Source organism: Ahaetulla prasina, chromosome 1 (genome assembly GCF_028640845.1).
Source record: "Ahaetulla prasina isolate Xishuangbanna chromosome 1, ASM2864084v1, whole genome shotgun sequence".
Taxonomy (NCBI): Eukaryota; Metazoa; Chordata; class Lepidosauria; order Squamata; family Colubridae; genus Ahaetulla; species Ahaetulla prasina.
The window spans coordinates 268,443,722-268,469,454 of record NC_080539.1 but is presented as its reverse complement, the minus strand read 5'-3'; the positions used below and the strand labels follow the sequence as shown (position 1 = coordinate 268,469,454).

The window sequence follows — 25,733 nt, the reverse complement described above, 5'->3', positions numbered from 1 at the left end:
GGCCAGTGTTTCTCGATAGAACTGTTACATTAAGCCAGGGTTGGCAGCTTTAAGATCTGTGGACTTCCACTCCCAGAATTCCTCAATCAGCAATCGCTAAGGCTGAGGAAACACTGCATTAAGCACAATGACTGTAATCTTGCATTTGGAATCCAGGAACATTATAACTGGGGACATACCAATAGACAGCCCAGAACAATCCATTGTCAACCCATTGCCAACAACCTGGAGACTATAGCAAGTGTTCATTTCTTCTACAGAGCCTAGTACTGTGCTGCTTTCAAACACTAATAAGATTAGATCCAATCCCAAAAATGGCACAGCAAAATCCAGTTGAGTCTAATTCTTTATTTGCTTTCACCTAATAGACAGAATCTTGCCAAACTAAAACTACAACCTTCTAAACTATTAGATACATTTTCAGAGATTCTAGGATGTGGCTACCCTGAACGTCTTCTTGCCCATCTCCAGCTCGAAAATGTGCAGTCTTTTAATTTGGGCAAGTCCATGGGAATGTTCTTTGTTGCCAAAACTCTCCCATGCTCTGCTTCTCCAGGTGCACATTCCAACCCAGATATGCAAAAATTTGAAGTGATGAGCACCAAAAGAAAGGTCTTTCTGAATAGTTCAATTTCTCTGTCGCTTTTGCTCTTGTGTGGGAATATATCCAGCTGTCTAAAGGTGAGGGCTTTAGCTGAGAGGGGTGCCCAGTCTTATATTAACCCACCCTCTGAAATCCTGTGAGTCCCACATACCTCCCTATTTACACAACTGCAGCTGCATGACAGAAGAAGCCATTCTGAAGGGGGAAGGGAAATGTGTAGGGTGAAATCAGATAATTTCATAGATAATTAATTAGATAATGTGGAGAGTGATTTTCATTATGCTTGCAACACAGTAATGCTTATTCCATTCTTTACAGTGTGCATTTCCGATAAATGGTATAATACTTTGGTATAATGGTATAATACTTTTCAGAATCTTCATTCTATTTGATTTTTTGATAGATCTCTTATGATAATAATTTTGTAATTGGGTACTTGATGCTGCCTGAGAAAGACAAAATCTTGCTTGGGCTTGAAAGCTAAGCAGAATATGGCTTAATATTCATTACTGGGTTGGGAGGTTACTATAGAATATCAGTGATTTAGGTTAATTCGAAAGAGAGAGAGGCAAATCCTTTCTGGATTGTTGCCAAGGGAAGTACATGGTTTGTCCGTGAAGTCATGAGGAGTGAAGCTTAACTCAAAGGGAACTGTCCTGATGCTAAGAATATCAGCTGCCCTATTTTAGTTATAGTTCCTATTCCTATTGAACATATTGGATTTTATTCAGGATATTATATATCAGTACAACAAAACATAGTTTCTGGCAATTAATAGTCACATTTTGTTATGTGTTTATTCAGATCTCCTTGGGAACCTTTGCCTAAAGTGGACAGAATTTTTTCTAGAGAAAAAAGTGGGGTGGGGGGTGGGGAGAGGAATATGCACTTTACCTGCAACTTTCTGATGATGCTATTAAATGTCACAATTCACAATTCTCAGTTTGCTGGAAAGTCCTTTAGCTGAAACTGACAGACATGATTTTGCTGCATTTAAGCACACATACTTACATTAGAAAAAGAGAATACTACAAGCCAGGGATAAAATCTACTTACCTTCCCTACCGGTTCAGAAGTGCACGCATCACATGTGCGCTTAGACCCTCTACGCATGCACAAACCCTTCTGCATATGCGCAGAGGGTAAAAGACTGGGCAGGTGGGCAGAGCCTCGCGCTGCCATCACTACCGGTTCTCCGAACCACCCGCCACCATCGCTACCGGTTTGGTTGAACCAGTCCAAACCGGTAGCAATTCACCCCTGCTACAAGCCAAGTCTTATTATTCTTCAGTAAGGTTTTTCTCTTTCACTTAAGCTTTTTCTCTTCAATTATATGGGGTGGAAGATCAGTAATGTATCTCAGTAGGATCTATCTATCTATCTATCTATCTATCTATCTATCTATCTATCTATCTATCTATCTATCTATCTATCTATCTATCTGTCATCTATCTATCTACCTATCTACCTACCCATTATCTACCTATATCTAATAATATTGAAATATAACTGATAATGAATGCCTATCTGCTGTTTCAACAGTCTTTTTAAATATGGTGATATGTGCTTCAAGCCAAATGAATGCCCGTGTATTTGGAAAGGCAAAGAATATTTTCCTGGGGACAAAGTAATTTCTTCTTGCCATACCTGGTGAGTAGAAATCATTTCCTTTATTCATTAATGTTCATTTTACACATGCCTTCCAGTATGATATTTTGAACATTGTTATTATTATTGATTGTTCTTACATTTTAGAATTACCTGTTGATGAGATGGGCAACATATAAATAAAATAAAATAAAATAATAAAATAATAAATAACCTATTATTCAGGCCTAGGATTGAATGGTCACTTGTAACACAGATTACACTAAGCGTTACATGTGATGGTAGACCCATTTTGTCTTATATAAATAATATTGAGACAGAAGCACAGGTATAGGAAGATGCTTTGTTGGTTGGTTTGAAATATGCCAGGTTTGCTTTTAAAATCATCCACTTTGTTGTTTAGTACAAACTTTATGACCATTAGAGACAGTGTATGGAATTTTGTGTCAGTGAAAGTGGCTTCCCTCATCTACTGAGGAGGGACAGCAATGCCACCTTTCCTGTTGCCCACTATTCCATGACAGAGTTTATTCTGAAGAACCCCCACTCTTTTGAGGCAGAGCTCTGGGATACAATGGAGACTGCAGGGTTGAGAAGAAGGAATAGATACTCAACACACGTGGGACTTTTCATTTGCTGCAGGATTCAGCTCGGTACTTGAACAATTAAAAAACTGAAAGAAAATAACCAACTAAAGAAACAAGACATGGGTTTTGTAACATTCATACAATGTAGATTTTTTTCCTTTTGGCAGTTTGTTATTTTATGCCTTTATGCTTTTCCTTTCTTTATTTTTCTATATTTGGTTTATTGTTAAAACCAGTTCCTTTTGACATGAGACATGGAAGCAACAATAAGAATGCATGAAAAACTCATGTTTCCTAATCTAATCATATCAAATGGGAAAGGACAGGTCTGCATGGTCTGTATGTTCAGAGGAAAAATGCATGCCACAAATCAACACCTTGAGAATTCATTGAAAAAAAAGCTAAAATAAAAAATTGCTGATTTAATTATATGAATTAATCAGTTTAGTCTTACTTGTTCTTTGACCTCTGCTTCCATGACATTAAAATACCTTAAAATAAGAATCTGAATTAAAATTATTGTTGATAGCATATGCTAGAACTTGAGCTAGTTTGGCTAGTAATATGCTAGTTGCCTTATAAAGTCAGTTTGTACATTATAATAATTTTTACTTAAAATATTTAGTTTCTGATATAAGATACATGTTTAATCAAATTAATGAAATGTTTTATTCTTTTGAATGTGGGATTTCATGATATAACCGATTTCTCCCGTGACAACAGTATGTTAGAGTGTGCAGTCTGTTATGAGCATAAGAATAACTATAATTTATTTGTAAGGAATTCTGAAAACGAATTGCTTTACCTGCATATATCTTTTCTATTCAAATAAATATCAGCTTAGCTGCATGTACAACTTTGTACAATGGACAATCAATGTCCATTGAATCAATGGACTTGTCAGTAATTTGTAGGAACATATTTTTAATAAAGTCATGCTATTTGGTTAAAGATTATATAGAGAGATTATGGTTTATATTGGATGTTGTAACTGTTACAAATTTGCCCTGTTTTAGCATCTGCAGTCATGGCTCATTTAAATGCAATTTCCATCCGTGCCCATCAATGTGTACTACATATGGAGATCGCCATTATAGAACCTTTGATGGCCTATCTTTTGATTATGTTGGAAACTGTAAGGTTTACCTGGCTAAGGTAAGACTTTATTTTAAAGCATGTTCAGTTTTTAAACTAAGTATTGTGCTCCGCACAAAAGAAACATAAACATAAACCGAATAGGAAAAGAATTTAATTTAATTACTCATAGTGAAAATAAGTTTGTTTTATTCAAATTTTAATTATTATACTTGGAACTATTTATATATGGATATATTGTATTGAATGCAATTGTATTTGGTAATAATATGTATTAATAAATAAATGAAAGTTAATTAATAAATAAAAATCCAGGTGAAATAAGTGATTCTCAGGCTAAATCAAACCATGATATAAAACACCAGGCAGAAGCTTCCCAATCTCCAGGAGGAAGAGAATGGCCAAATAGCAGGTGACATGAATCAAATGGGAGGAAAAACATAGGATGTAAAGTTGTAAACATTTGAGCAGACATAGATATATAGCCACTGATTCAGCAAAGCAGCATATCCTGGAACCAGTCTTTGGAAGGCCTGGTTGCTTCCCCCATAATTGCTGCAATTTTTCTTCTCACTGAATTCCTCCTTCTTGTTTATGACAGAATTATGGAAGAAGGAGTAGACAAAACATATATATGGCCGGAAAAATCCAGACTGCTACCCTTAACAAGATGGCAGCAAAGATGTACCCCTATTTCTGATTCATTGCTACCATCTAGTGGTCTTCTTCAGTTTCATAGTCTAGATAAAATAACCTTAAAAAGAATTATTTTCAAATGACTGAATTAAAAAAATATGAATATTTGGTAGGACTGGATAGATAAATGGAGAGGCTTGCAATGTTGACACCAGTGTTGCTGTGGTTGGTAAGAAACAACTATGTGACTCTTGTCTTTCACTCTCCTGTCCTCAATTATTGCAGCTTTGGAAGGAAGTCTTGGCACTCCAGCTCTTATACTAATGGTGAGCTCCATCTGCAAGATTTTGCCTTGGGGGCCAGAAAGCTCTATGTATTGCCTTACTGCTATCTTGTTAGACTTATCAATATGAAGTTGTTGAATTAAAAGTCATATCTGAATATAAGTCCTGAAGTAACAAGCTTATTAATGGCTGATATGGGGGGCCCATCTTTTTCTTTGCTGCATCTTGCAAAGTAGCTGTTCCTGCATTTATGCCACAGATGGTAGAGAAAGAAGAGGAACAGGTAGTCTGAACAGTCGGTGAGGTCTAAGGTGCACTTCATGTTTGCAAATTGGAATCAGCTGCCATATTATTTTTTTTCTGCAGAGTTCCTCAATTACTAGTTTCTCAGTCATCATAGAAAATGTTAACTGCTTTAACATTGGAATCATTTGCAGAAAGTATGTTTCCATTAACGTAGGAAAATCGTTCATAATATTTGACGATGACACTGGAGATCCGGTAAGTTATAGCAGATCAGAAGTTAAGAAATGTAGATAATGCATCAAACCCAAAACGCCGTCATTCATTTTCATATTGCATGATAAATATTAGCAATCCTTGAACTTCCAGAAACTTTTAATATTAGTCTGCTTATTTATCTATGTTTTAGCCTTCCTTTTCTTTTCTAAACATTATAGATATATATCTCTGTAATGCTTATCTCTATAATGAACAATGCTTATATTACTTCACACAATACATACCTGCTTTTTTTGTTTTGTGTTGCAATGTTATACCAGCATCTGGCATCATCTAGTGAATGAGATCTAAAAGTGGCTAGAAAATAATAATTACCGGTAGCTTACAGAGGAAGACAAAGTATAATTCTTATTTGAATTGTATGTCCAAAATCATTTTTAACAAGTCCAGTGTGTGTTGGATTGCTGTTCTTATTCACATCAAATATTTCTAAAAGTAGATCCATATAAGAAATAATATGCTAAATCTAGACAGAATCTAATATGGTTGTTTTCCTAAATGCATATTGAAATTATATTATAAAGCTTTCATTAAATGCCTATAACCTGTTATGCATGTCTGACATTTAATAGAGTCATCTGAGTTACATAGATAAACTGCAGCAAATGTATATTTGGAAGGCCGGATTTTTCACCATTGTTCATTTTCCTAATGAACACATCACAGTAATGTGGGATCAAAGAACAACTGTTCATGTCGAGACAGGGCCTCAGTGGCAGGTAAGATGAAATTTCTCTTACGCTTTTAATTCCTTATTGACTTCACTGGAACAGATTTAAGTTTCTACTTATATCATCTACTGGAATAAATGGAATTTTAAAGAGTGGAAAGTTGATTTGTGTTTGTTGGTCATTGTAGCATAGGGGTCTAATGGTCTGGTGTGGTTGCTATTTTGCTGGTGTAAACCAACATGTGGAAGAGGAGAAACACCCCAAGGGTAGCAGTGCTGTCATTAGGGCTGATGAGTTGATCTGGCTGTTACCCAGGACTATTTCAGTGAGATGTTGAGATAACAGTATCATTGTTCCAGCCTGGTACAGAGGTATGAGAGATTAAAACTGGGGCAGGGGGGCACCATCTCCTTAACTGCTGGAGGACATAACCTCAAAATTGGAGAGAGAGAGAAAAGGAGAGGAGAGGGAAGTTCTATGCATGGCCTGATTAGAGTGATTTGAGAGAAGGGTTGGAGAGACAACCTTAAGTGTGGGGCAGTTGTTGGGTCCTGGTTGAGAAGGGAGAAGAAAGGTCTAGGGTGGCTTTCATGGAAGAACGGAAGTGAAGACCCAGAAGGGTGAGAGCTCCATCCAAGAATAGGAAAATGGGACTTGGCTGACTGTATTAAGCTGGTACCTTTAGTTCCCGCAAGAAGGAAAGGAGGGCATCAGCTTTGGAGAAGTCCTGATCTCTGAGGAAGGACTGGGCAGAAGACTGAGAATGTTCTTCGCCCAATGGAGAAGCAGCAAATGACAGAAGGTCACGCCATGCTGAACATATTGCAGTAAATTCCAGCCTATTCTTTTCATTTTTTCTCTTGTCGCACTCAAAAACAGGGGAGGGAGCCAGAGAACTAGTGATTGGCTAGTCTCTGGGAAAGAGGTTTGGGAGGAATCCTGATACCAGTATTGTTTGTATTGCATTGCATATCAATGTTGCAAATACTTGCTATAAATAATATCACTGTATATAATAACAAGCATTAAAACTTCCACTCTCTTGTTTTTCTGTGTCTATTGCCACCATTGCAAAACAAAGTACTGCCAGTTCAAAAAAGAACCTGTTTGTCATGTTCTGATAGTCTCTCATTGGCTTAATAGAATTCTTTATTGGCCAAGCGTGATTGGACACACAAGGAATTTGCCTTTGGTGTATATGCTCTCAGTGTACATTAGGAGAATAAAATACATTCATCAAGAATAAAAAGATACAACACTTAGTGAGAGTCAAGGTTACTAATAAGCTATCAAATCATACTAGGAAACAAATAAAAACAATATAAATTGAAAGATACAAGCAACATGGTTATAGTAATAAGTGGGAAGAGATAGATACTAGTAAGGAAGAGAATAATAATAATAATACAGTCTTAGTAAATTATTTGACATTGTTGTGGGAATTAGTTGTTAAGCAGAGTCATGGCGTTCGGGGGGAAACGGTCCTTGTGTCTAGTTGTTAAAACAATAGGGAGAAGGGGGAAAGGAGCAGGGGGAAAAGCTTAGATTTACACTGAATAGCATTTTTTAGTGATCAGCTTCGGGGGGATGATTGAAGGGGGAAGGTATGATGTCACTGATGTCACTGAAAGAGCATGGCATAATTTTTCAGCACCTTTTTCACATTGAGGATTCAATTTATCTAAAGTAAATATAGGTATTAAATCTAATGGATTCCCTTCTATTTGACTATTCGGGGTTATTTTTAGCTGACATACCATTTAGCAATTTGCCATAAAATTTTGGTAGCAAAAGGTAAAAAGGGGCTGGCTAGGGAGGCACTTGACGCATATAATACCACTGCTTTGTGAGTTGCATTGGTTGCCAGTGTATACAGTGTCTGGTATAATTCAAGGTTCTGGCTGAACTTCATAGCTTGGGACTAGATTACCTGAGGACTGTCTTCTAGTTGTTTCTATCCAGTCAATTCAGTTCAGGAGGATGTTCATATTCAGCCAAGAAATGTAGCCTAGTGGGGACTAGGAGGTACCAGTATATCTTTTCTGCAGTAGCAGAACATCCTTCCTCCAGAGATTTGGATGGTTCTGATCCCATTGACCTTTTAATATGGCCTTGAAGACCTGGCTATGGGCCTGGGGTCCCAATTGTGTTAAGGGCCCAGTTTCCTGCTTATATTAACACCCATGGATAATATTTTTAGCTGCTGAATATATTTACTTTTTTCTATTGTGTTTTAAATTGGTTTCATTTGATGTTATGATTATTTGCCACCCGGAGTCATGTGTGGCCATATAAATTGAATAAATAAATAATACCCCAACCTATTTTCCCCATAAAAACCGCCCTTGAGGTGGATTGAATTGAGAGGCAGTTACTGGCCCAAAGTTTCCCAGCCAGCTATCAAGCCTAAGGGAAGGGTAGATTCTATGTTATTAATGTGGAAAATAATCATATCAGATTTGGGGTTATAAATGTCTGTAATTAAGAGTTATTAATTTTGCCTTATGTCTAGGGTGAGCTGACTGGATTATGTGGAAATTTTGACTCCAAAACAATAAATGAAATGAGAACTCCAGAAAACTTTGAATTAACAAATGCACAAGAATTTGGGAGTAGTTGGGCAGTTGTTGAGGTAAAGTATTGGAGGATGGTCCCTCATTATATTGTTTTTTTATTGCCTAAAATTAACAACCAACCATATTTACTTATTTATAATAGTCTATAGATGTCAGATTTCTATGATTTCAAATACTTGGAGGGAACACAAAGAGAAAGAAGATAATGCTTTGATTTTGTTGCTTAGGAGTTTTTGAACAAAGAAGACTCTACCTGTAAACCCTATTTTCCAAATGATGTAACATCCTGATTCGTCAAAGATTTTGTAGATTGCAAAATCTATGTGGTTGCAAAAACCACATAGCCAGAGAAGTCTGTTGGCAGCAGAAGTTAGTCTTACTTTGATGAAGGAGGCTGAAAACAAGAGGCAGATTGAAAGTATGCCTTGCACATTTATTCAACAATGTAGAAGGCTGGAATAAGCATGCTGCTGGTATAAACATTGCAATTAGATAAACTAAATTTGGGATTAATGACTTCATCTGAAAGTAAACTAGTGTTCTTTACAGTTGTAGCTTTGTGATTTTTTCCCCCCATTTAAATCTTAATGTAATCATGGGATTTTGACTTCATGGGGCATTTTCAGAAGGATAGTCATGCTTAAGATAGATTCTAGCTAGGTTTCTTTTTCTCATCTCATTCCTTTAATTTGTTTGGGATACTATTTTTCCTCTGTTTCAGTATTTTGTATAATATTGCTTGCCCAGAAAGGGAATTACATGCTGCTTGTGCATGTAAGTTAGCTTTTCAAATCACCAACATTCTTTTGCTAACATGTATTATAGATTTTTGGCACTACCTGTAGAAGAATTTTTGTGTATAAGATCACAGCCACATGTTTTTCATGCTTTTCATGATACTCTTAAGAATTAGAATTATACCCAAAAAATCACATTTCCACAGAAATTAAAAATATGACACATTTTTCATGATTCCATTCTTCAGCTTTTACCCAACATGTTGCCTTAACAAAAACAAAAGGTATGGCAATATACCAATATACATCATGTTTTGGTGGTTGTTAGGGATTTAATATTTCCACGCTGCCAATAATCAAACTATCTGTTGTGTCTTGTCCGCTCTCACCTCAGCCGGGGTCTGCTTATCTGCTCCCGAACACGGAGGAATGTATGCCTCCCGGCCCCAGTTCTGGCTCCATGCCCAGACAAGCTGCAGAGGAGGGGGCACCTCCCGGTCCCAGCCCTGGCTCCATGCCCAAGCAGGCTGCAGAGGAGGGAGCATCCCCCGGCCCCAGCCCTGGCTCCATTCCCAGGCAAACGGAGCAGCTAGACCCCTCCCCCTCCTCCACAGCATGTGAGCCTGAGGAAAGTTTACTTCCAACAACAGCTGATTGGAGTGACCCTCGCATCAGAAGATTGGATAGGCGGAGGCAACAGAAGGAAGGGAGGGGCAGGCCTTAATGAGTGCTGAGTCATGGAGCCACACCCCATGGCCTATATAAAGGATCTGCTTTCTGGCAGTCTCTGAGTCAGGCAAAGTCGAACTTATCTTGCTGAAGTCACTTACTGGTCTCCTGCCTGCTCTGAGGACTTTGCTAGGACTTTGGGCAGAGCTGCAGAGGCAAGCCTGATTCGGATTTCCCTGACCCGGCCGTCAGCGGAGGAGTGGGACACGACACTATCTGTTTGATTCAACTCAAACTGTTTGTTTGACATTCGTTATCTATTTCAATGTGCAGTTATGTAGGAGTCTATGTCTTCCTCCTAGGAGGTGTACCTTACATGTAGTCTTATCTCACAGAATACCAGTCTATGGTCATTCTTCTTTTATTCTTTTTTTTTTTTTGGATTCAGTGTGTTGACAGCTCTGATATTCGGCATCCCTGCATTTTAAACCCACTCAGAGAAGCATTTGCAAAGAAAGAATGTGGAATACTATTAAGTGAAGTATTTGAGTCATGCCATCCAGTGGTGAGTAACAATGCAATAAAAAGTTAAGGGTGTAGCGTTTAAAGCAAGATGTACCCAGGTGGTCCAGTAGTTGGTCTTGGAACGCTGCTGTTTGAAACCCAAACCATTAATATTTGGTGTCCCACAGGGTTACATCTTGTTCCTCATGCTGTCCAACCGTATGAAATCACTGTGGGGAGGGCATCTGGAGATCATAAGGGGAATATGAACTGCAGCTCTGTTTCTCCTAACCATCCAATTTCCAAAGAAGCAAATTATATACTTCTTTCAATAATAAGCTAGGGGATGGAGAGCAGGATGAGATTAAATGCAGGCATTGATATTTGATAATTTCTACACTTGATCTTAGCCAAAAGGCCGAGAAGCGATAATTTCTGTTGATAATGAGAAACTGCACTTAATGATTAAAATTAAGCCTATTTCTGTTGGGGTTGCACTCCCTGTGAAAGAGCACATGGCATTCTGGAAATGAATGTTTCTTGATATTTTACTGTCACTGGACTCACAAATAGTTGCTGTATGGCAGCTATGTTACTGAGCAGACTGGATTTGTGGCCTTGGTTGCATCCTGTTTTGATTAGGGTAATGCACTCTCCATGTGCCTACCTTAGACAAAAACCCAAGAGTTACAAATACAAAATATGTTAATTTTCTAACTGATGTAATATACAAGGATCATGTTTAACCCCTAAACTGAAAGAAATACACAAGTTGCCAGTTTTTACTGGATGACAATTTAAAATGCTGGCATTAATCTTTAAAGAGAGCTAGTTTTGTGTAGTAGTTAAAATATCAGACTAGAAACTGGGGGACTGGGAGTTCTAGTCCTACCTTAGGAACAAAGGCAGTATGGTAACCTTGGGTCTGTCATACCTTCTGGCTCTGGGAAACAGGCAAGGACAAACTACTTCTGAAAAAACCTTCCCAGGAAAAACCTTGTCCAAGCAGTCTCTGAGAATTGGACACAATTGAATAGAAGATTTTTAAAAAAATGATATTTAAAGCCCTAAATGTCTTAGGACTTGATTTTCCAAGAGACTGTCTTTTTCCACGTTTGTCCAGCTGCTAATTCCTGAAGGAGATGTCATTTTGAACTGTCAAAGACTTGCCTTTCTTGTGGAAGTACAGTGACATTATTCAAGTTTTACTCATTTCATTTATTTAGTATATTTCTATCTCTCTTGCTTCCAGTCAAGCCAGTCTGTGAAAAGAAAAAAAAATGTGAATGACTGACCTACAAATTCTAGCTTCCAGCAAATGTACTGTATCAATACAGGCCTGAGTAGCGTTCCAGATTTGAAAAGCAAATCTGATGCAAAGTGAGCACATATAAAAAATACTTCAAACGAAGCATGCCTTTTCCGTTAGGTTGTCATCAGCTGCAAAAGCAGCCATGCAAGCTCAGGAAAAGATGCAATTATTTTAAAGGGTTCTGCCAAGGTGCAAGAGCCTGCCCACAAATACAACATGCCAATTTTTTTTTAAATCCAAGTTTTTGTTTAAACCTCTGGTATAAGATATTGGTTAACATTATATGTGCATATGTTCTTGTCAATATAGAAGTTATTTTTTCTCAGTAATAATTTATCTCATTTCACTATTTAAATAATACCAATATCAGAAAATTTATATATGCATAGGATGTAAACTACAAATTTAAATATTCATTTATATTTCACAAAACAAAACCATTCCACCTCTGTTAAGAGGTCAAATAGAAAAGCTCCTTGGGCGAAGGATATAGGAGATGGTTACTACTAAAACCTTCTCCTTTATCAACTCTTCTTCCCCTTTTTGTGAGTTTCCTGGTATCCAAAAGCAGATTTACTTTGGTGAAAGTGGCTGCAAAGAGAAGGAGAAACTGGCTAAGGGCATCTTCTTCCCTTAGTTGGAGCATCTGTGGATTGGAATTCAGAGAATGTTCCCACCAGCAGGAGAAAATTTAGGATTGGACTATAATGCCAAATACAGATAAGTAATAAATTTTATGTGACATGTTCCATAGACATGCCCCTAAAATTTAGTTCAGATGCTTGCTCTTTATGTATAAATCAGTATTTAAGTAGGGGATAATTTATTATAGTAATGTTTACATTTTTCAGGTTGATGTCACTTGGTTTTATTCAAACTGTTTGATTGACACATGTGGTTGTAACCAGGGAGGGGATTGTGAATGTTTCTGTACAAGTGTTTCAGCCTATGCTCATCAGTGTTGTCAACAAGGAGTTACAGTAGACTGGAGATCTCCTAGATTATGTCGTAAGTATGATAATCAGAATACATTTACAAACCTTGCAAAGCCATACTATCAGTTTGATTTTGCTTCTTCATCCATCCATATTCAGCTGGCTTTTGACTGTGTAATTTTCCTTTCTTGCATTCAAGAATTGGCTAAAACTCATACAGTTTTATGAATCAGACACATTAAATATAATACAAAAGGATCAGTCATAGTAGTTCATCCATCCCTCCATCCCTCCCTCCCTTCCTCCATTCATCCAAAGCCATTGATAAGTGCTGTTCTATGTCTCAGTGACTTTTATCTTTCACTGATAATTACACTATCAGTGATATCCTCTCCTATTATCACATCTGATAATGGGAGGCCAAGTTTCTTAAATGGAAGCTTCATTATCATTCCTGCTACACATTTATAGGCTTATCTATAACTACAAATTCAAAATTGCAACCACAGCCTGCAGAAAATTTGATCATTTCTGATTTACACCCAGAATTCTGTTCTCATTATCAATTATAAATGAGATGAGGAAAGAAAGAGAATATTGTCTAAATATTTTTTTAATGTCTGTTTGATTTAACTGTAGACGTAGCAATGATTTGAGTAATATCTCACAAGCAAACTTTAGAACACAGCTCTTTTTTCTCATTCTTACAACTTGTACTTGGGTTAAAATTATATCCTGCACTTAAGTATTTTGAGAATGTCTGTGGTTGCTATTTTAAATTCGGATTATTATTCTGATACAAATGTGGTTTGTGTTAATAGACAACTGTGATATTGTTATAGGAAGGACAACTAAAATTATTACTATACCACTAGAGGTCATAAAAGGATAAGTATTTTCTTATTACAGTCAGTGAAAAAAGTTTAAGACATTTCTGCAAGCTTTAATTTGTCTTCTCAGTGGAGATGAAAGAAAAATGTGTATGCATACATGCATTCTAATTGTTTGCTTTTGTTTTTTATAGCATATGATTGTGAATATATCAATAAAGGTAAGCAATGATGTGAGAGCTAAGTATTTTTCCTTATGCGCCCCCTTCCATGTTAGTGATACTTTGTGCAATGCATTAGAATATGTTATTTAAATATATGTATGTAACTGTGTCATTATAGTGTTAAAATACAGTAAATAATCTAACAATTTATCAGGCAGGCTAATTCTCAGAATTATTCTTTGCATCTCAGACTTAGTTACATTCCTACACTCTTGATCAGTTAGAAAATCAGGTTGAAAATCAAACAATATGAAAAAAAGCTGAAGAAAGTAATCATATCTCAGTAGAAGTTATAGCAGTTTTTCTTCTCCTTAGCAATTTTCTGCTCTGAATGTTTTATCTTAACTTTTGATGTTTCAAAGTCATTAATTCTTTTGTTTCCCATTGGAAAAAAAGGATATTTTGATTTAACTCAATGCTTTAGTACTGATATATAATATTTCATGTATATTATGATTTGATTATTTGAATAGAATAGAATTTTTATTGGCCAAGTGTGATTGGACACACAAGGAATTTGTCTTGGTGCATATGCTCTCAGTGTACATAAAAGAAAAGATACGTTCATCAAGGTACAACATTTACAACACAATTGATGATCAATATATCAATGTAAACCATAAGGATTGCCAGCAACAAGTTATAGTCATACAGTCATAAGTGGAAAGAGATTGGTGATGGGAACTATGAAACGATTAATAGTAGTGCAGATTCAGTAAATAGTCTGACAGTGTTGAGGGAATTATTTGTTTAGCAGAGTGATGGCCTTCGGGAAAAAACTGTTCTTGTGTCTAGTTGTTCTGGTGTGCAGTGCTCTATAGCGTCGTTTTGAGGGTAGGAGTTGAAACAGTTTATGTCCAGGGTAGTATGCTATGTTAATTTTTTAAAAAATATCACTGTATATTGCAACTGTTTAATTCATCATGGACGTTTTCTTTTGCCATTAGATTTTTAGTCTGTTAATAGCATATAGTGCAGGAGTGTCAAACTGGCGGCCCACAGGCCCACGCCCACTCCAGCTCCGCAAATGGGAAAAACGTCACGATACATCACGTGACAGCAACTTGATGCCACAAGTTTGACACCCGTGACATAGTGCCCTTGTACTATCAAGTTACTTCCTAAGCAGTTACAAACATTTTATAATATTACAGAAGCTCAGTCAATAGTTAGGAGGTACTAATTTCAAAACTATGAGTCTGGCTATTTGCCAGACTGAACCCTCTGGGCTTTGATAATAGTTGAGGGTGCCCCACATGTTTTTTTAAAATACTTTTTCCATATTGCTGTTACATTCTTAAAAAAATAATCTGCATGCCCAGCCTGTGTGCCACAAGATGTACAGTGAAGGAGTATGAGAATGTTTTACAAGTAAAGGGAAGCAATTAGTGTTACAGCAGTTTCATAATTAGAACCAAATAATCTCTTTACCACATCAGTCCTTTTAGTTAGTGGTTTCTGTTTTAAAAAATCGTAATTAACTATAGCTCTCACAAAATGCTTTGGGGTATATGCCCTCCTTTGGGATCTTGATATGAGGAAACAAGCAAATCTGCAGGTGAGGAACATGTACAGATTTACTGCATATTAGTACTCCCAAAATTTGGAAAGTGTATTTAGCATATGTGGAAGGTGCTTTTTTGTTGTTTTGTTTTTGCTGATTTTGGTTAAACAGGCTCTTTCTTTTCCTTCATTCCTTCTTTACTGAATTTTACCCTTTTTACCCACTTTAATAAATGTCTGATGTAAGATTAGGTTCAGGCAGATCATTTATGTAATCGAGTTTGCAAGAGTTCTTTAGTTCTGAATTAATGTTTAAGAACTATAATGCTTATTCTTGGAAATGTCTGCTAATGATGGTATGCTGCTGTTGGACTGACTGGCAAACCCATGATACAGACATTGAGACAGACACATCAGAAAATGTAACTTTTTTTCTTTCTTGACAGTTCTGGGAAAAGGTCCCTACAAATTGGTTAGCTACTTGGATGGAAAAACTATAATCGCAGCAAAACTGCAGGATGGTTCTGTTTTCCCAGCAAGAGAAGATGACTTAGTTTCGGGGGATGCTTTAACCTTCATGCTAACTTCACCACTGTATAAGCCCAAAGCACATGGTAAATCCAGTAACTCTGTAAAATAGATCTGCGGTACTGAACCTCGGCAACTTTAATTCCCAAAACTTTAACCTTAGACTGTCTACTGTAGACCTCACCCCATTCCTAAGAGGTCTGTAAGGGGCATGCATAAGCGCACCAGCGTGCCTACCGTCCCTGTCCTAATGTTTTCTTTTATTCATATCCTTTACATGTATTTATAATTATGTTTGCACTTGTATCTGTCATAAATACATGCTTGACAAAATAAATTAAACAAACAAACAAACAAACAAACAATTCTCCAGCCAGCGAGCTGGTTGGGGAATTCTGTGAGTTTAAGTCCATACATCTTAAAGCTGTGGTGGTTGAAAAACACTATTTTAGATAATATATATCAGAAGCAATTTAAAAAAAAATATTCCAGATGGAGGTTTACAAATAAGAGGCAAACACTGTGACTGGCTGTATTGTATTAATAAGCATTCAGAGACATCTGACTGGTTAATATTGCTGGTAGAAATACTGTTTTTGTTATACGGATTTTGTTCAGAGCCAGCAAAACAATTTTTATTTTCTCACAGCCAAATTAACAAAAGTTATTTCTCCCACTTCAGAATTTTAGCACTAGTACTAGCACTCAGACTTATATGCTGCTTCACAGTGATTTACAGCCCTCTCTAAGCAGTTTACAGAGTCAGCCTATTGCTCCCAACAATCTGGGTCCTCATTTTACTGACTTGGAAGGATGGAAGGCTGAGTCAACCTCAAACCAGTGAAAACTGAACTGCCAAACTGCTGGCAATCAGCAGTCAGCAGAAGTAGCCTGCAATACTGCGTTCTAACCACTGCACCACCACGGCTCTTAAGAAAGTTTCATAACTGAAACACAAAATTTTCCTAATCAACTTCAGTGCTTTTTTTTTTATATGATCAGAGGTCTCCACTTAGAGAGCAGGTTTTTTTTACAAGGCAATTGCTGATTTATAAATAACATGACACTTAGTGTTCAGATCGACAACTTTGTAAACACATTAGCCTTAATATTCTTAATGCAGGATAGGTAAAGAAACCTAAGAGGAAATCTGGAAATTGACAGCAGCTGGTTAGCTACGAAACTAATGAGGTACAAACGGGTCAGCTGAGGATATACTATAATGGTTGGCAGCAAATTGAGATTATGGTTGTGAAAAACTACAACTGTATAGAAATACCTTTTTAAAGATAATTGCCATTGTGTTCTTCACTAAAATATGGACTTTGCCAATTCCTTGGGATTACTCATATGGATGGATCCTTTGGCTGTGTACATGTATTTTTATATTTCTAAAATGTACATTTTATCCATTTTTGCCTCTCTGCCTTTTGAAATAAAAGTAACTGCAAAGATTTAAATTGATACTTAAATACTAAAGTTTAACATGATTCTTGTCATAGAAGAAATGCCAATTTATCTGTAAAACAGCTGGTTAGCTGTACAACTAATGAAATACAAAAGGATCAATTGAGGATATAATTGGTGGCAAATTGAGATTATGGTTAAGTATGAAGGAAATAGAAAAGAAGCAAACTGATGAGAAATATATGGAAGAAAGGATATTACTAGAATAATGTTAAAGGACAGTCAATTTTATATCGCCAGTTAACTGAAAATGAACTGAATATTTTATGAATAACATTTATTTCTAGATATGCTTTCTTACGCAATTTCTGGAAATGCTTTTATTTTGGATAGAACACCAGGACAGAGAACTATATCCCCCTGATATAGCTCATATATATGGAGAGGTTAAGTTGTTGCCAGTGACAGTGAAAGAGCTTAAGGTCCTGAGATAAACCTTTTCAGCTCCATTATTTGAATTCAGTGTTTGTGAAGTTAATAATAGTTCCAGAGATGAGTGACAGTTACTGGATTTTTTTTCTTGAAAATCCACCTTTGGAAAGTAATCTGTTCATTTTCAATTTTAACACTCTATATCTCAACATTCTCTTTATAATTCTGATTAGAAAAATACAGAGCCCTTACATTCACCAATCTTCATTATGATTCAGCAAGCAATACATTTTCAGCTTCAGTAATTAAAGAAAATATCAGCTGCTTCTCTCTTTTTCCATATACTAAATACATTTTATATTGGAAAATTAAATATTATTCTAGGATAATGAATTATTACATCACTTAACATCTGTTTAATGGATAAGAACAATGGATTTTATAGTAGTCTTATGATAATGTTAAGCAGAATGATGTAGTGTACAGTGAAATAAGATTTGGGACAAAAGATGTTCAGTTAGGTCACAATTCTATCACCCTTTTAATAAGCATTACTTTAAACCTACTGGAAATCAGTTTAATCAATTTTGGAAAGCAAGAGAAAATCTTGCAATATAGGTTTTACATTTTAAGGTGTTTTTTTTTTAAACAATGTATTGGTTTGGTGATGAATGGAAGCTTTTTAAAAAAAGTATAATTTTCTTTGCTTTGAACTTCTTTCAGAAATTCCTGGATTGAAACAATGGCAATGTTATAATTACATAGTTTGGGGCTATGTTTAAGCAAAACACCAATCAAGATAGCTTAAACAGTTTATTATTATAGTTTATTATTGAAGTAACAGAGTAGAATAATTGAATTTAATAATAAAATAGGTACATCCAAACCAAAACATAATACAGCTGATAATATATCAAAATAACTGTATTCATATAAGACCTTTTCCCAGCTGAAAAATTTGTTTACGTTCCATCACAGATAGTATACAGAATATGGCTACATGACCTGAAATCACCTCCTGATCAACTAATAGGACATGTTTAGTCCTGCCAAAATATCATGTTGCAATGGGAAATGTATCCCAAATACCTCTATAAAAGAGTCAGTGCAATGGTATAGTACATCATTTTCAGTTTTGATCTCACCCTTCCATAGAGACAGAAGCAGCATTCTTTAGAATTTCTGCAAAAACTGCCCTCTAGATAATCAGACTGGATGACAATTCAACTTGCCAATGTAAAAGTTATTCTAGTATTCTGGCATGCAATCTTAAAGAAACAAATAATGGGATTGAGATCAAGTAAGGTGGCACCTAGCTGAAATTATTCTGGAGGTCAGAATATCGGCCATGTTGTTTAAAGAATAATCTGGCCTGTCCAAAACCCACTGAGATCAGTACATTAACTGAAAATCCCACACTACCTTAGGGTGCAACTAAGTAATTTCCAACAGGAATATTGGAGTTTATTTTAGAGTTGAAAATTAATTTAAGCTAACACATGCTATTTGCATTTAAGTTTTAATTGATGTCATTCTAGTCTCAGCTGAAAGACTGTGTTTGGATGCATCATGGACTTAGAAATCATGATTGAACAGCCTAAAATGGCCATTTTGTCTTTAAAGTTATGTACTTGAAAATATGTCACAAGATAGCTATAATATTCCTTTGGCCTCAAATATTTTAGTTCACCTGGTATATAATTACTGGCTTTTGTATAGAAAAATATTAACTGAGAATGAGGTGGCTGGATGGAGTCACTGGAGCAGTAGGCATGAGCTTAAATGGACTCCAGAGGATGGTAGAGGACAGGAAGGCCTGGAGGAATGTTGTCGCAACTAACAGCAAAAACAGTAGAAATTGGACCCTTTAAGTGAAAAACATTTCTGAGATCTTAAAGATCTTAACCTGTTTAATAACATTCCCATTAATTTGCCATTTATGTTATTATCCAGGAGGACACTTTCAAAAAAAAATTTTTTTGTAATTGATAGGCCAAGTCTGTGTGATTAATGATTACAACTCTCTCCTCAGTCCTATAGATGAAATTGAGTTGATGGCTGTATCATCTGCACATAAAAATAAAGCAACAGGTCTATCAATCAAGCTTAGCAGGGATGTTTCAGTTTTGTCACTTTTGCCACCCCATCTAAAATTAAATAGCAAAGGGACTAAATTACACCACAGCAGAATGCTGACCTTGGTTGTTCACCCAAATTTGGATGTAGGTATCACCATGCAACATTTTAATAAGTGTCAGCAGCTACCTATTAATGGAATTATAATTGACATATAACTGAGAAGCTAATCACTATAAATTACCCTTGGCCATTTCATTATATTTCTTCATTGTTTTTTGCTTTTCAGATCCACACCTGGTTTCACTGGAAGCAGCTGACAGACCAAATTATTTTCTTTATTTAGCTTCTAATAATATCCTTGTTCTTTCCAAGTGGGAAAGAAATGAACATTTTCAGAACAGGTCAACATTTGTCATCCACAAAAACACATGGTTCTCAGGATATAGTTCTTTTGAATCGTTTGCCATACCAGGAATGTTCATCCACATTTCAGCTTCCTCTGTGACTGTTGTTAAATATCATCACTCTGAGGCATTCAGACTCTCTACAATTTTTAAACTTGTAGGTAAGTAGTTGAATATGAACACAATGATTGTATTTTCATGTGGTTTTGCTGTACTTTACGTGAAGCCCCTGTATTAAGAAAGTGAAAGCTATTAAAACTTCCATGGAGGCCAAGCCAGTATCATTTATGTATTGAAGTGCTTATTCATGAGATGAATCATTGCAGGATTGGTAACTGATGGCTATCCAGAGGTTACTGAAGTTTAAGCAAATGTAGTCACCTTGATCACTAGTAATAAATGCTGGCAGTTGTATTCAGCATGTACGGAGGGCCAAAAGTATTAGAATCTGTGATTCTAAGCTTTTGTTTTAAAAATCAGATTCACTTAGTCCTACATAATCTATATGCAAAAAATGTCTTTATTTGTGAGTAAAAAATTTCAGAACTTCTTTTTATCAACACTTACTGATTTCAACCTGGAATCTGGTGTGTGTGTGTGTGTTATACACTATACTCAGTTGAGATATAAATAAATAGCATGACAATTAACAGAATAATACAGTAAGTTTCATTTAATGTGAATTTTTGTACAGGGCAAAAATATATAAGGGGAGGAATGAAGGTGACTATACTGTACGTTTCCCAGGATAATGTTGCAGGATCCAATCTGGATCAGTTTTTTTTTTTTTGTTTTTGTTTTTGTTCTTGAGTAGTTGTTCTGGTATGCAGTGCTCTATAGTGTTGTTTTGTGGGTAGGAGTTGAAACAGTTTTTGTACAGGATGTGAGCAGTCTGTAAATATTTTCACAGCCCTCTTTTTGACTCGTGTAGTATACAGGTCCTCAATGGAAGGTTGGTAGCAATTGTTTTTTCCGCAATTCTAATTATCCTCTGAAATCTGTGTCTGTCTTGCTGGTTGCAGAAGCAAACCAGACAGTTATAGAGGTGCAGATGACAGACTCAATAATTCCTCCGTAGAACTGTATCAGCAGCTCCTTGTGCAGTTTGAGCTTTCTGAGTTGGTATATTTGATAATCTGATGGTAAATCAACACTCTTGTTGCCTGATGAGGGGCATATTTTACAGGCTTCAATCACTTTCCTGGCTGTTTTTGTGCCTGCTCATCCAACTATGTTAGTACCTGCAAAATTAAATACATGTTCATGCTTGCTTCTGTTCTTGCAATCTGGTGGTTAGCTTCCTCCCCATCTATCTTACATAGTCACAAAGGTAATCCATGTTGGGGATCTGGTAGATAACATTGGAAGTATCTCCCACCTCCAGGTGATCTTCATAATGCATAAATTGTCCTCATATGGTAGCCTCTGGATGGTATGCAATGCCCACTTGCAGACTCAGAAGCTGTGTTCTACTGCTTCCGAAGTGTTTTTGATGCATGGCTTGCAGTTGGTCTTCTACCTTGTTTCTTCCTTTTTCTCCCCATCGTGTTGTGCAGACAACTTGTAACAAATGGTTGTGGGAACCCATTCAGCCTATAGGGAGAAGTTTTTGTGCCTGTTTTGGTTTTGGGTACAGCAAATATTTAGGTCACTGAATGGTGGAATGTTGTTTGGAGTCATAGGAGGGAAGGTCTCTTTCTCAGAGGGCAAAGACAAGTGGAGCTTGGAATATCTGGTAGGCAGGAAAAGAGTGAAGGGAAACGTTCCTCTCTAGCAAGTCACAGAGTATATCTAATAGTTACGCAGATAGTTATTTTAATCTGGCAAGATTCTGTTATAGGCAGAAAGTAAATAACTACTCACAGTAAACTCCATATATTGCTCATAAGGAGCAACTTCATTTTTTGGGCCTGATGTTGCACTTCATTCAAGATGATATGACTCTTAACATGCAAACCCTGCACTGATCAAGTGTTAATTTTCTAAAAAAAATATTTTTAGGATAAATGTGTTAGCTACATATTTAATGTAAATGCAGATGAAGAGAAGAAACTTTCTATTTTTCAAAAAATAGTATGATTACTGTTCCCCAGCATCCTCCTTCAGTTATTTTCTGAAGAGATTAAAAACTCTCCATAGAGATCTGGGGAAGTTGTAGGGGAGGCAAGTGAGAGGAAACAAAAGGAAAGATAAATTAAATTTACAATGTTTCTCAACCTTGATAACTTTAAGATATGTGGATTTTAATTCCCAAAATTTTCTATCTTCTAAAATTTCCCATGTTGAGAAATACTGAGAATTGAAGTAGTACTAAATTCAATCTCAGTCAATGCGGTTTGTCAGTTTCCAAACCACTTTAGAAACTTGGCTGAATTAATTCAAGGTAATTTGAAACTTTTAACACTTCCAAGAATGGAATGAGTATTCCATTCTCATTCTGTGTTTCTCCATCTGTAAAAAGGAAATTAGAGACAGATTAGTAATCATTCAGATAAGAGGAGGCAATGAACACTTTTAAAAATGTTTTAAGATAAGTTATCTACCCTTTAGCTGAGTATACTTTGAAAGAACACATATACATATTAAACTACACAGAGTTTCAAGAATTTCAGAGTGATTTCTACCAAAATTCGCAAAGTGATTTCTATAAGAATTCAATAGAAGCGATATACCAATAATATTTCTAAAGCTATCAAAGTTATATCTTCCCAAATTCCCAGAAAATATCCTCTTAATACTTTCTTCAAAAGCTTCAAATATGTGCTTTATAATCAAACATAAAAATGAAGCAAAAAATGAGGTTTTATTCAGGTGATTTATATAATCACAGTTGGAGGGACTTTCCTAATAGAATGGATGAACTCTATGCTTTCCTTGTTATCAAACACTACTGAATTAAAGGGTTAATAGAGCGGTTTATAGGGACACGGTGGCTCAGTGGCTCTGAACTTGTCAATCGAAAGGTCGGCAGTTCAGCGGTTCGAATCCCTAGGTGAGCTCCCATTACTTGTCCCAGCTTCTGCCAACCTAGCAGTTCGAAAGCACGTAAAAAATGCAAGTAGAAAAATAGGGACCACCTTTGGTGGGAAGGTAACAGCATTCTGTGCGCCTTTGGCATTTAGTCATGCCGGCCACATGACCACGGAGATGTCTTCGGACAGCGCTGGTGCTTCAGCTTTGAAACAGAGATGAGCATCGCCCCCTAGAGTCTAGAATGACTAGCACATATGTGCAAGGGGAACCTTTACCTTTACCTTTTTAGAAGCGCTACTAAGACCCTTACTTTTGAGACATTTTCTCTCAGCCCTAGGAAGGAGGCCCTGGCAAACCATTTCTGAAAAACCTTGCCAAGAAAACTGCAGAGACTTGTCCCAATGGACATAACTGAGTAGAAGAAAAAAATAAATATAAAGATAAGAATTTTTATTAATTTGGGACATTATTTGGACCAAGCACAAATACCATGCTTCTTTTATCTTTAAGAGGGAAAGGAGAAATTGAAATCTCTAACGATCTCCTTCTCTAAGTGTTTGTATGTAGAAAATGTGACTCTTTCTTTAAATGGAGAAGCCTTTGCTTTCCAGTCTTGCCAAAGAATCCTCTCCTTGCCAGTAGAAAACTAAAACAGTTTACCTCAGCAAGTAAGGTCGTATCAAATAATCACGAGGTATTTCATTAATCTCCACATCTGTGGATTTGGGTTTCAGAGTTTTATAAGCAAAGAAAGTTTGGGCTTGAATCTTTCTCCAGTGTTCTTTCGGAAGGCTGGACTAACTGATACAGGCTAATTACATGATCTAAAAATATAGCTGCATTTGTTAATGGAAATGTTACACCAGTTCTAGAGTACAGAGGGAAAGGCAGATTAAATTTCCTGCTGACTATCATAAATTGCATATTAGATCAGGACCTTTCCAAGTGAGAACTGCTGTTCTGGAACAAAAATATTGGGAGTAGGATAATAGATTGTTCAAACTTCCTTCTCAAAAAAAGTTCTTCATAAATATGTTCATGTGTTCTGAAATTTATCAAAAAAAACCTACCAAAGAACCTGTGATAGACATTAACATTTTCTGAAACTCATGGGAAGATTCAGTTTTCATAAAAAATAAAACGGATCAATAAAAATAACCATAATGAATGTTTATATTTTCATACATATGTATGTACCATGATGTATCTTCTACATGTAGTTTACATATAGGCATGATATATTTATCAGAATATTTTCATTATAACTGATAGCAGTAATAAGATAAAGAGTTTGCTATAACTATTTAAATTATTAGAAGTCTGTGGAGATTCCCAGTCATCCAGGTCATGGTTTTCCCAAAGGTGTTTTTTCAGGAGGCAACTGGACTTTCTTGTTTTTTCTTTTGAAGACATTTCGCTTCTCATCCAAGAAGCTTCTTCAGCTCTGACAGGATAATGTATTTAAATTACTATCTCCAGTTTGTAACATATATAACTGAATTTGTTAGTATGGATTACATTTCCTTCCCCATCTGTTTATTTTGTATATAATTAATAAAAAAAATACTGAGGTAATCTTCTGTATCAGGTTTCCTCTAATGTGCTGGATGACAATTTATCATCTTCAGCTGTTGTATTAAGAATATTCCATTGAAATTGTTTAGACTATTTATTGCAACTTGATAACAATTCTAAAAACATATCTATGAAAGCATAATCTTTTTAGAAAGATTAAAGAATGTGAAAAAATAGATATTCCTATAATATTTGTGTCAGATGAGGCAGCGTTATTGATTTTTTTCAAGAAGAAAAACTGAAGCAAAGAATTCTATCATATATATAGGTTGTAGAAAATGTTTACTAGTTAATAATTAAATAGTTGAAATTAAATAATTAATTTAAATAATAATTAAAATTAACTATTATATTCTTTTAATAGTTAATTTAATAGTTAAAAATGTTAATATCTTTTATTTTGAAATGCTTTAATTCTGAATCATCTTGGATGATTCTTTATTGCAAAATGAGAAATGAGTTAAGTGTTAATTTTATACAGCATTTTTTTTTTTTACTAAAACCAGGAATTCAAGAAGACTATTAAATAAATAATACATTTTTGTCTCTAATCTCATAGTTCTTATGGATTGTTTGGTGCATTTGGTAAAATATTTCATTTCATGATAAACAAATTCATCAAACATATATAAAACTTATTAGTTTATTAAGTTTGCATTTATAATGTCTTCTTTTATGTTGATAGCCTGTAGCAGGACTGTGCCCATATGCTTCAAACCTCTGTGGAGGTAATAAAGAGTAATAATAATAATAGTAAACATTGTGCGCATTTTCCTGCATAAATCCCAGAGTAAACACGGGAGACTGGAAATGTGTGTAAATAAAATGGGTGTAAATCAAACACAACAGGTAGCAGCATCTAGCAAAGTTTGGCCGAAAAAGCTAAGTAGAATCAGACTTGGTTAGCACGGATGAGAGTTTTGGAGAAGACCCTTATTTTGCATTTATTATTATTGCATTTATTTATTATTCTTGACTTAGAGTCTGTACTCCAATTTTGTTACTTTATTATTTTGTCGTGATATAGATATAGCACAT

At 35.8% G+C, this 25,733-nt stretch overlaps 1 protein-coding gene across 1 annotated transcript in view; it reads left to right on the top strand.

Moving 5' to 3' along the window:
• Positions 1–25,733, top strand: part of OTOG (otogelin) — a 103,182-nt gene that overhangs the window by 36,510 nt on the left and 40,939 nt on the right. Inside the window, exons 23-32 of the mRNA XM_058161526.1 lie at positions 2,147–2,254; positions 3,816–3,954; positions 5,181–5,315; positions 5,909–6,055; positions 8,520–8,639; positions 10,438–10,554; positions 12,657–12,813; positions 13,765–13,791; positions 15,744–15,911; positions 20,030–20,308. Of these exons, the coding sequence (XP_058017509.1) occupies positions 2,147–2,254; positions 3,816–3,954; positions 5,181–5,315; positions 5,909–6,055; positions 8,520–8,639; positions 10,438–10,554; positions 12,657–12,813; positions 13,765–13,791; positions 15,744–15,911; positions 20,030–20,308 (1,397 nt within the window). The remainder of the gene's footprint in view (positions 1–2,146; positions 2,255–3,815; positions 3,955–5,180; positions 5,316–5,908; positions 6,056–8,519; positions 8,640–10,437; positions 10,555–12,656; positions 12,814–13,764; positions 13,792–15,743; positions 15,912–20,029; positions 20,309–25,733) is intronic.